The sequence below is a fragment of the Emys orbicularis genome, chromosome 2 (assembly GCF_028017835.1).
Source record: "Emys orbicularis isolate rEmyOrb1 chromosome 2, rEmyOrb1.hap1, whole genome shotgun sequence".
In the NCBI taxonomy this organism is placed as follows: domain Eukaryota; kingdom Metazoa; phylum Chordata; order Testudines; family Emydidae; genus Emys; species Emys orbicularis.
Window position 1 is genome coordinate 81,577,783 of NC_088684.1, and position 12,302 is coordinate 81,590,084.

Consider the following 12,302-nt stretch of genomic DNA (forward strand, 5'->3'; position numbering starts at 1 on the left):
ACTCTGCCTTTGTTAGCAACAAGTCAGAAACAGTTTATTGCGAGCAACTGCAATGGAAGCCTGAGGTCGGAGAGGGGGCCCCCCTGACCTTAGGCAGATCTTCACTCTACAAGCAGCATAAGACAAGCATTTATACCTTCCCGTGACATACATCAATCGGCTAATGGTTATCCTTTGTTTATACAAACTCCCTCCAGACACTACCTTGTCTCAAGGTTTCTCCTTAATCAGCATTCCATTCTTATCAACTAAAGCCAGGCGACAAGTGAGGCGTGAAGCAGCATCTCTTACAACTCTTGCGTTATTAGGGTTAGGGTTATACTTCACTCTATCCTTATACCTGACTAAAACATTTGCCCTGCTTTAATTTTGCTGCCACAGTCTCTTTCCCAGGGACACTTCTGTAGCGGCCTTTGAAAATATATGCCTTGTGTTGTCCCAATTTTAAATAAACGGTATTAATAAAAGAAAGGGATCCTGCTCTGTGCCTGTGAATAAAATTCATAAATTAAAGGAATAGTGCACAATCAGGCAAAAGTTGCTGTTGAATTTAACATGATACTATCAAGAGAAAAGGAAACTAATGCACTGAAAATTATCAAACTATTGGCAAATTTACATATTGCATCCTTGACTAATGCCATCTATGAAACAAACATATCTACTATATTATTGAAGATGAGATCAGAACAAGCTTAACTAAAATAAGGTGGAGGAGCTTCTGTTGTAAGTCTTTTAGTTTGGCTCTCTAAGAAGAGACTGACAGGGCTGGTGGCTATATCACAAACCTTTTTGGGCACAATATTTTCATGAAAGCCTTCCGAAACCTAACATGGCAGAGAGGGTAGAGGAAAGGATTTACAGAGGAATTAAGCCACAAAAGCCAAAATGTTATATCATACAAGAATTTGTTGACACACTCTCCACAGCAGGCTCCGTGAATTATCATAAGTAATGAATATGGTGCCCAGCAAATGGCAAAGACACAGACAATTATGGCAAGTGACTTAGCAATTTTTTTGTCCCTGTTCAATTTTGACCTGGTCTTCTGTCTGAGGGCTACTGACTGCTCATTGTCAGGGGCTATGGAATAGCCTCTGGACTGATGTGAACTGTCAGTCACCTGTGACTGCACCTGTGTCCTGGAAGTAGTAGAAAGACTCTCCTCTGTTTCTGAATCAGGAGAAGAAACTTCTTCCTTCAAAGAGCAATGGTCAGCCATCAAGACACTGTTTCCTGTTGGAGGTACAGACACCTGTTTGCGGATGCTGACTGTGCTCTGGAGCCTGTTTCTCTTGCGTTTTTGTATATCCCGGTAGATGTGCATGTTGAAATAGGCCACAGAGATACAAGGTGTGAAGAACTCAAAGGTTGAGGCACACAGGAGAAAGTACCAGTTGTAGTAGAATTCAGCATGGCATTCTCCATCGGGTACGATGCTCTTGCCGACCACATGTTCCCAAATGAGGATTGCAGGGCCATAGATTAAGAATGCAAAGACCCAGACTGCCACCATCTTAACAATAGTCGTTGACATCGTTCCCTGTTGAATCCTATATGTCACCTAGAAGTAAAATTAAAAGACCCCATGTCAGTCACACATTGCGTTCTTTTTATAACTAGTGTAAGTACTTTGTAAAAACTTCTGGGAAATTAAGAATAATATTTGTACTGTAGGTCTCCAGATGTCCAGAACATCTGTTAAAGCCCTGAAAAACTTTATTAATCTTGGGCTCAAGCACTATAGCCTACTGTATGCTTGAGATTTGGTGGAAAATTTGAGATGGATACACCACCCACCGGAATGAATGAATAATAGGAAATGGTTTGATGGCATCACCACTACAATAAGGAAATAACAAGGAGTCAGCTTCTGATTCATGAAAACATTGAATCTCAGAGGTGAACTAAGAGTTGGGGGTGGAGGGTTACTCCCATTGTAATAGAAAAGTAACCATGACTGCTTCCAAGGACTAGATAGTATCTAAATGTGAATATTTGTTTTTCTTTGCCACAGAATAAAATGTATCCCCCCCAGATCCCCTTATATTTCTTAAAGGAAGGAAATTTAATCATTCAGATGTTGTGTTATGGTGCTTTTTTTATCATTTAAATGGCCGCTCAGATTCCTTTAGTTGTTTAGGTTTTTATGCCTTACCAGATTTTATTTTTTTTAAGTATCCAGCAGCAAAAAAAGTTGCCAGTGCAATCTCAATTCAGATCCCTTGTGTGTAAGCACTATGACATAGTCTTTAATTACATTATCTCAAACTAGTTTTTCCACAGGACCCCAACTCACTCAGTGCACAGGATGTATGATACTTCCTGAATGAGCAGCTTTCAATATTTTGGGGTTTTTTTCCTCATTTTTCAGTGACTGGCCCCAGGCCGTATTTACAGCACACTATTCAAACCCTGCTCTGAAGACAGAATTAGTAATTTCCTTATGGGCTTGTCTGTGGTGCTAATCACTATAATATCTGAGTTCTTCACCTGGGAAGTGAGATGGTATTATTATTCCGATTTTACAGATGGGGAGCTGAGGCACAGAGACAATGGCAAAAGTATCCAATTTTGAGTGCACAGTCCGAAGTGCCTATGGACAGATTTTTTTTTTCAGAGAACCGTCCATTTTATAATACTTTGTTCAAAGTACAGCTCCCATTGACTTCAGCTATAGCTGTGAGTGCTCAGGACTCTGCAAATCAGATCCCAGGTATCTCAGTTTGGGACACAGACAGTGAAGAATACACAGTTAAGTGACCACCTGTGAAAAGTCTGGTGTAAGTGACTTGCCTAGTATCACAGTAGAGCTCTGTGGCAGAGGCAGGGATAGAATCCACGTTCCCAGGACAGCATTCAACTGCCTTAACTGGGAGACCCTCCTTTCTATTCCTGCCATCACCTGCCCCATTCACTACACACCTTCCAATCCTCCCTCTTAGCAGAAGGTGTGGGCCTTTGGTTTTGGGCAGGCCTACACCTGCCTGTCCCAGATCTGCAAATAGTAAATTAAATTAATGGAGATGTCTTATCTCCTAGAACAGGAAGGGACCTTGAAAGGTCATCAAGTCCAGCCCCCTGCCTTCACTAGCAGGACCAAGTACTGATTTTGCCCCAAATCCCTAAGTGGCCCCCTCAAGGATTGAACTCACAACCCTAGGTTTAGCAGGCCAATGCTCAAACCACTGAGCTATCCCTCCCCCCCACATTTTTTTTTTAAATTTCAGTCCAGCCCCCTGTCTTCACTAGCAGGACCAAGTACTGATTTTTGCCCCAGATCCCTAAGTGGCCCCCTCAAGGATTGAACTCACAACCCTGGGTTTAGCAGGCCAAACCACTGAGCTATCCCTCCCCCACGTACACACCTTTCAACTTCTGCAACAAATGAGACAGAGGTCCTGCAGACAGCCTCCTTTACTACACAACCCTGATTCCTTTTCTGAGCAACAGCCGTACTGTGCATTGAATGAGGCACAGATCCAGCAGAAAAAATAGCCTGTGATCATATAATTAAAGGTTGTATCATAATGCATATGCACACATGCATTTCTCCTAACTTTGAGGGCTAGATTCTGCAACTTTAATGCTCTTTAAATATAGGTTTTTTTGTGTGCAATTTCATAGGTTTTTAAAAAAGCAAACTGAAAAAAAACAGAATTCCATCATGGGGCATTATATTGACACCCACATGGGTCATCAAAAGGGTTGGAACCTTTAGATCCAAAGCACAGAGCCCCTTGAGCTAACACAGTAAGTGATATCAGTATTAGGCTGTCATCCTCCATATGGGCCAGACACTAGGTGGAGGTGAGATCCACTTTGCCAGTGGGTTTCACGGACATTTGCTGTCCGCAGAGAAATGTTGAGACTCAGGAAATATGGGTTTTATTCCAGGTGGTAGATGTACTAAGGTGGTTACAGACCCTTCTGTCCTTGGCCGCTCCAGTCTGTCCTTGGTCCAGTCCTCCTGCCCTCCCTTAGATCCTCATCCAACACTTCCACTCACTCCAGCCTCCTGCTTGGCTCCATTTCCCAATACCAATCTCACCTGACCCTCCATTTAGCTCCTTGTCTCACTTTCCCCCTTCCTCCATTCATCTCAGGCCCTGTCTCCCCATCACCACCCTCTTTCAGGTCTTCATTCCCCAAGCTCCTCATTCCAGCCCAATCTCCCATCCCCACCTTCTCCCTGGCCCTTGTCCCAGCCTCCCCGCTTGCCACTGCTCCAGGCCTGATTTTCCACAAGTCTGCCTGCTAGGCAAGCAGCTTCCTCCTCCTCATTGAGAGCACAGGAGAGACAGACTCCCCACTCTCAGCTCTAGTGCCACAGCAGCTCCTAGCATCCATATGCAGCAATTGCAGTAAAAGACCTGCTCCACCCCTGCAAGATGTTCACTGTAGATGGAATTGTCAGAGAATTTAGTTGCCAAACTAACAATTCTCTACCGAGCCTGTGCAAACAGATTTTCAGAGGCTCTTAAGTTGGACCAATTTTCACAGGAATAGCAAAAAACATGCTCCTGAAAGTAGGGCAACCGTCATACCAAATTTCAAGTCTCTGCTCCAATGAACGGAGGAGCTAGAGCTTCTGAATGAAACACTCAAAAAAATTTTTATCATTGTCAAAACAAAGTATTATCCCTATCCTTATTCTGAGAAATGGCTGAACTGTTAGCTGAAACTTTCAACAACAGCAAAAAAATTCACCCTGAGGAAGACAGCCAACACAGAAAACTTCAGCCTGGATGGTAAAAGTTTGGCAAAGTTATAAGTTACATGAAAATAGGATCTTATAATGTCAGGCAACCTTAACTATAGGCATTATTACATGTGCCACCTATCATTTAGATTAGCCAAAGTCACTGGCCTGGGAGTCTGGAAATCTATTTCCAATTCTGCCATTGACTAATTGACTTTGGACGAGTCACTTAAATTCTTTGTTGGATAATGCTTATCCACCTTTGTAAAGTACCTTCCAATCGATGGATGAAAAGTGTTATATAAGTGTTAAGTATTATCATAAATACACAATTACATCTAAACATCATGAGACATGCAAAGCTAACTATGAATGTTCTACTCACAGCTTTAGTAACTGACAGGAACCGATCATAGCTGATAAGGACGATGCTAAAGGCTGAAGCTGTGCACATAAGATAGTCTACAACTAGCCAGAGTTTGCAAAGAAGTCTTCCAAACATCCACTTGCCTCTCAGGATGTAAGGGATATACAGGGGGATACAGAATGCACCTATAGAGAAAAATCATAAATAAACAATCAAGTTGTTATAGTCAGGACTGCAGATGGTACACCTCTACCTCGATATAACGCTGTCCTCGGAAGCCAAAAAATCTTACCGTGTTATAGGTGAAACCGTGTTATATCGAACTTGCTTTGATCCACCGGAGTGCGCAGCCCCGCCGCCCTGGAGCACTGCTTTACCGCGTTATATCCGAATTCGTGTTATATCGGGTCGCGTTATATCGGGGTAGAGGTGTACTAACAAGAACACAGAACAATTTTTGTGGTACCCAATTAAAAAAATGTCAGATTGGAATTTACAGATTGAAGTTCTTGTGTTCTCATGAAATTAGTTAATGGGTTCCTTACACTTGATCTCCACAATGTTTTTATGCACTGTTAATTCTCTGGCAGGCATAATATAGCACTTATTATTAGTATTTGCCAGACTTTGATCACAACTTAAAGGAAAGAGTAGCTAGCCAGTGGTGGGCAACCTGTGGCCCGCAGGCCACATACAGCCCATCAGGGTAATCTGATCGCGGGCCGCGAGACATTGTGCTGACATTGACCATCCGCAGGCATGGCCCCCCGCAGCTCCCAGTGGCCGTGGTTCGCCGTTCCTGTTTAATGGGAGCTCCGGGAAGCGGCAGCCAGCACGTCCCTGTGGCCCATCACTTCCTGCAGCTCCCATTGGCTGGCAACAGCGAACGGAGCCAACAACAAAAGATAAAAAGATTTTATAGTTTCCTATACATACTCAGCCTAGCATTTTCCACTAATCATAATCCCCTTTTTGGCACTGAGCTGATAAGGTATTAGACTGGAACACACATGAAGCAATCTCAACACCCATGCTGAACCTAAATTTAGGTTCCTAAAACCACATGTAGGCACTTAAGTCTACTTTTCAAAGATGATGAACACCTGTAATTCTCATCATCTTCAATGGGATTAGATGATGCTTAGGACCTCTGAAAAATCAGGTTACTTTTATTTAGATGTCTCGATATGGAGTTAAGAACCTATCTTTACACATGTAAGTTTGAAAATGGTGTCCTCACTTGCAATCTCGCATCCTTAGTTAGCAAACAGGATGGACAAGATGTGAGTTGTCTGTTTCTAACACTTCTTACTGACTCAGAAGATTTCAGGCCCACAGGAAATTTGAAAGGAGAATAGGAAACATTAAGGCAGCCTGAGGGGACTTGGAGCTCTCTGCTTAAACCTAGAAACAAAAGTCTCTGAAAAAACTGTCAACCACTGAGAAGAAAAGGTCTGTGCAGAAGGCCTGAGCTATGGAACAGCAAATACAGATGGGAGGGTGGTCAATGTGGAGCCCAATGCCCTGGATATCAACATGGACACTCTTGGTTTCACCTCTATGCCAGTCCCAGAATTAGATGGAAGGCCATCGGTAAAGGATGCAGGACTGGTACCTAAGGTTTTAAAGGCTAAAGTGGAATGACTTAAATATTCTGATGAAAAGAGGTGCTACATATTCGGAACATGCATTGGGCACTGCTTGGAGTGGTATAGATGGCTCAGTAGGAGGGTCTCCTTCTCTTGGTTCAGTGAACTAATGACTGCATTGCACTGGAAAATGGAAAGCACTGGTCTGCAGAAAGGGCTATCTTGGGAACTGGCTGAAAATCAAGGTGCCCCCATCAGGACATTTATGACAACTCAAAAGATGGTGCCCTCTCTAATCTCTTAAACCAAAAGTTTCAAAAATGGGAGCTACAGTAACTCCTCACTTAAAGTCATCCCAGTTAATGTTGTTTCGTTGCTGATCAATTAGGGAACACGCGCGTTTAAAGTTGCGCAATGCTCCTTATAACATTGTTTGGCAGCCACCTGCTTTGTCCACTGCTTGCAGAAAGAGCAGCCCATTGGAGCTAGCTGGTGGGGGCTTGGAACCAGGGTGGACCGGCAGCCCCCCTATCAGCTCCCCACTCCCCTAAGTTCCCTGTGCAACAGCCGCCCAGCAGGCTATCAGTTGCCGGCAGTTCAGCTTTCCCTCCCCTCACTGCAATGTGCTGCTTCTACCCTCTGCCTTGGAGCTGCTCCCGGGAGCCTCCTGCTGTGCGGGGGGGGGGGGGGGAAGTGGGGTGCTGTCAGGGTGTCCCCCACCCCCCTGCTCCTGCACCCCACTTACCCCATCTCCATAGAGAAAGGGGGGACATAACAGAGCTCAGGATGGAGGGAGCTTGCTAGCAGCAGCTGCTGTCTCAACTTGCTGATTTACTTAAAAAGGCAATGTACTTAGAGTGGTGTCAGCGTACTTAAAGGGTCAATGCGCATCTCTCTCTCTCTCTCTCTCTCTCTCTCTTTCCCACCCGCATTGTGTGTGTCTCTGTCTGCCATGCTATCTCCAGTCCCTCCATTTGTGCTGCCTTGTAGAGTGTGAGGCTACATTAACAACAATGTGTTAACCCTTGAGGGCTCAGCCAAGTGCTAGTTCATCATTTAGCAGCAAGGCATTCCCTGGGAAATATCCCACCCTCTGACTCCACCACCTCACCAAGCTTCACAATCATCATTGCTGTGTACAGTATTAAATTGTTTGTTTAAAACTTATACTGTGTGTGTGTGTGTGTGTGTGTATATATATATATATATATATATATAGTCTTTTGTCTGGTGAAAAAAATTTCCCTGGAACCTAACCCCTCCTATTTACATTAATTCTTATGGGGAAATTGGATTTGCTCAACATCATAAGTCGCATTTTTAAGGAACATAACTACAACGTTAAGCGAGGAGTTACTGTACAGCTAAGCTGCTACATCATATTTAGGCATGATCATAAGTGGTCTGAATTTCAAAAGAGCTGAATGGCCACATGAATCCCATTGAGATCACCCTACACATACATACACCTATTCACCTAAAATAGCATTCACCTCAGTAAGAGCTGCTGGGTGCTCAGCACTTTTGAAAAGTAGGCCAATTATTTAGGTGGCTGTATGGATTTAGGAACCTAACATTAGGCTCCTACTTTTTTAAAAATTAGGGGGCTTTCTAATTAATTGAAAAAGAAATATTTTGACTCTGCCTCCTGCCCTATAACTATATTTCAGTGTGTGTGGTGATCCCACTGGACAATGCTTGCAAAGTCTTTTATTAATATGGTTCCTCTACAACTCATATAAATTTGCTGCAATACCTGTCAGTGTGTCGCATTCCTGAAGGATAATATTTCGGTAGGACGCTACCACCACATAGTAAATTAAATAAATTGCCTTGAAATAGCACATGCTACTATACAAGACCATGGTAATACTGTTGGAAACAGTGAGTTGCACACAACTCACATTAAGGTCCTTACAGTCTCTCTTAATAAATATCCAGCTGGTACGTGTCAACTTCTATAATTTGCATACAGAACCATTTGATTAATTTACATTAATAATGACTGTCTGTTAGCATCAATCTCTATTCTGTGCATGGATAATGTTGGCAACACATTTTGACATACATAGTTCATATAATTTGTATACTGTTTGTAATACGTAGTTCAAATATTAGCTCTGCCAAATTGTACGGCATGAACTGCTCCTATATTATTCTTTGGGGGATGAAATTCACTCCTGGCAGAGGCTCAGCATAAAGCCTCATTAAATCCCTCTGAAATACTTATGAGCAACTTATGAGCATGCTCCCATTCTTATCTCTGAAACCTCCCATCTCAGCCACCATTCCTTTGGAGTCCATAAACACTGCTTCTTATATGGCCAGTGGGGTTACTGTTGAAAGCTGAGAAGTGTTCCCTGCTCTTCAGTGGATTGAGTACACACTATCTACAGCATTCCCAGCCTGATAGCTCCAGGGCCTGAAGTCTGGGTGGGACCAGAACCAGAACCCCATTAATGGGAGCTCTTCAGCTAATTCCCAGCACTGAAAATGCACCCCTTCCCAAACAGTGCATATTATAGGAGTATATATTGTGTATGTCTTAAATCTAACATTTAAATTATCCCCATTAATGCTGTTATGTTCTGAGGAGCAAAGACTAGTTCCTTTTAAAATGTATTACAGCAACTGTGCATTCCTAGGGCTCCTTTACTTATCAGTACAGTACAGTACACTAGAGCACTAGGGTCTAGATCAGGGGTGTGCAAACTATGGCCCGGGGGCCACATCCAACCCTCCAGCCAGTTTAATCCTGCCCTCTATCTCCTGCTGGGGAACGGGGTCTGGGGCTTGCCCTGCTCCCGCGCTCCAGCCGGGGACCGGGGTCGGAGGCCGCTCCACACACGCGTGCCGAGGCTCCTGGAAGCAGCAGCATGTCCCCCCTCCGGGTCCTATGTTTAGGGGCAGCCAGGGGGCTCCGTGCACTGCCCCCACCCCAAGCACCACCCCCGCAGCTCCCATTGGCCAGAGGGGGGACATGCTGCTGCTTCCAGGAGCTGCTTGAGGTAAGCCCAGAGCCTGCACCCCTTCCCCAGCCCTGATCTCGCTCCCACACCCCAGCCCCGTACCCTGAACTCCTCATTTCTGGCCCCACCACAGAGCCCGCACCCACAGCTAGAGCCCTCACCCCCTCCTGCACCCCAACCCCAATTTCGTGAGCATTCATGGCCTGCAATACAATTTCCATACCCAGATGTGGCCCTCGGCCAAAAAGTTTGCCAACCCCTGGTCTAGATCCACAAAGGGATTTAAGGTGCCTAAATTCCTGAGGTGCCTAAGTTTCCATGAGCAAAGTCCCCATGGCAACTACATTTCTACTGGTACGCATGTGCAAAGCTACCTAAGTTCTGATGCCCAGCTCACACCTAAGCCACGTTGGGATCCTGAAACTGCATTCCCCTGCCTACCTCACCTATGGGGCCTGATCCAGTAGGCAGTGTGAGAGGCTGCCTACAAGCAAGCCTACTGCATCAGGCCCTGTCCAAAACAGAGGAGGAACTATCACCCTCAATTATACACAATAGGCCAGTGGTTAGAGCACTCATGGGATATGGGAGACTGCAACTCAGATCCTTACTCTGCCTGATTCAGAGCAAGGACTTGAACCTCAGTTTCCTACCTCTGTGCCCTAACCACTGGGCTATACAGCATTCTGAGATTCTGAGTTTCTCTCAATCTCTGACCTGGTTTAGGTGCCTAACTCCAGGAGGGGTTCACAGCTGTGAATCTCAAGTGGAGTTAGGTGCCTGCCTCTGATCCAGACTTAGGTGCCTAATTCCCTTTGAGGGATGGAATTTAAAGCACACACCTCTCTTCAGCATTTCACTCCTCATTAGCTTAAGTGGTTTCTTGCTCAGAATGCTGGCTTCTGAGAATCCCATTCCTAGGCACCCATCTCACCCCGTGCATTGTATAGGGAGCCTAGACACCTAACTCGGGGCTGAGGATCCAGTGGGCAGCAGGACACCTAAAGACAGGCATTGCAGCGAGGAGCTTATATCCTTTTTGTGGCTGTAGCCTTAGGTCTTCAGCCTCATGCCTCTGAATACCACCTGAGGCATACAACAATCACCCAGAACTTCATTGCTGATCTTGTGTTATTGCTTAAGTAAAATAAGCAGGATGTAAATATGTTAATGACAGAAAATTCAGTTGTGCCTTCAAAAAATATTTAACATTCTTGAAATATTAACGCTTGTTAAAAACTATTGTTCTGCGTTTACAATGATTTAATTCTCTTCTACCAATGATAACTCTTCTACATATTTGTTTAAATGCTATAGTGGAATAATTTTGGATTCCAACAATCAATTTTAATTTATTTCAAGCATAGTTTTTTAAAAGGGGCATATGTGTGTGTGTGTGTGTGTGTGTGTGTGTAGCATCAACCCGCTGAAATGATTAATAATTGATTATTTATTCTTTTCATATGTCCTTAAGCCTGCAGCCAGATACAGAGATGAACAGTAGAATACTTGCAAAAACTGCCTAGCGCTAGTCAGTTGGCTGAATCAGTAAATGGAATGATGTTGTGTATGTACTCCTGGAAAAAATAACTCATAATTCTTAAACTTTTGGCTACTAGTTAATTTCAACCGAATACAGAAAAACTGAATGGAATTTGCAATATATACAAGATCTACTGGTTAACATATACTGTGCTCCATCTGACAATCTATGATGAAAAGCAAAAATTCCAAGTTTTAAAGATGAGTGGAAGTTAATTAAAACCAGTTACAAACAATAACCCCTAGGCAGGAATGGTTTCACATCCATTCTACATAGAATAGTTGCTCTCTTTTCTGGAGCAAACATCTTTCACATTGCTAAAAGATCAGTTTCTCTTTCTAATACATTTCTGAGAACTAATAGCCTGCTAAAGTACTTTATGCAGCTTCCACCCCGTTATCTGATCTTAGCTATATGTTCAGGAAATTTGCTTAAGAGAAACAACATAATGAAATAAATCTTTCTTTGCCGTAAACTATAAAATGAATATTACATTTGCTTCATTATTGTAACTTACCCACTAAAAAGTCTGAAATAGCAAGATTAAGAAATAAATAATTACTCCGATGCCGAAGATCTTTGTTCACCAAAAAAGCCAGGATGACCAAGCCATTTCCAAGCACTGTAATAAGAGCTATCAAACCCATAAGAATTCCCAGAAATACCATTACAACCAATGTAAATTTTGAATCCAAGTCCGATGTGATTGAAGTCATGTTTCGCTCTTCAGCACATTTGTCATACATATTGCCCATCTACTTCAGGCTCTTTTCTGAAGAAACAATACAGTAACTGTTTCTGTTAATGAAGATTTAAAAAAAAATAAGATACTGTATACTGAAAAGCAAATATTGAGCATCCAAAATGATTTCATAAAGTAAAAAAAAAATGATTGCAAGATTCTGATGCTTGGTAAATCTAGATTTTGCACAGCCTCCTTGTTTTCAAAAGCATGGTCCATATAGCTGAAATATCCTGAAAAATGAATCTGCAGAAGTAGCACCAGTAAACAGGAAGTAGAGTTTTCAAATGCTAGTTTTAAAATGCAGTGACTGTGTGACGTTCCCCTCTGGTGTTGTGTGGACTGGTGATCTGGTAGGTCACTCCAGTCCTTGACTCTGGGAGTCAGCCT

The 12,302-nt window shown here is 43.3% G+C and overlaps 1 protein-coding gene across 1 annotated transcript; it reads right to left on the bottom strand.

Moving 5' to 3' along the window:
• Positions 1-775: 775 nt before the first annotated feature.
• On the bottom strand, positions 776-11,925 carry HRH4 (histamine receptor H4). The gene is made up of 3 exons (XM_065399617.1): positions 11,688-11,925; positions 5,088-5,254; positions 776-1,564 (listed from the first exon to the last, which is right to left on the bottom strand). The coding sequence occupies exons 1-3, from the start codon at positions 11,923-11,925 to the stop codon at positions 776-778; spliced, it is 1,194 nt and encodes a 397-aa protein (XP_065255689.1).
• Positions 11,926-12,302: the final 377 nt, after the last annotated feature.

Excerpts from the sequence above, each read along its gene's own strand:
- HRH4 (XM_065399617.1), bottom strand. The coding sequence starts at position 11,925 with ATGGGCAATATGTATGACAAATGTGCTGAAGAGCGAAACATGACTTCA. Across the intron at positions 5,255-11,687 it reads TATTTCAGACTTTTTAGTGG|GTGCATTCTGTATCCCCCTG; the intron begins GTAAGTTACAAT and ends TTTTCTCTATAG. Across the intron at positions 1,565-5,087 it reads TCCTGTCAGTTACTAAAGCT|GTGACATATAGGATTCAACA; the intron begins GTGAGTAGAACA and ends TTTTACTTCTAG.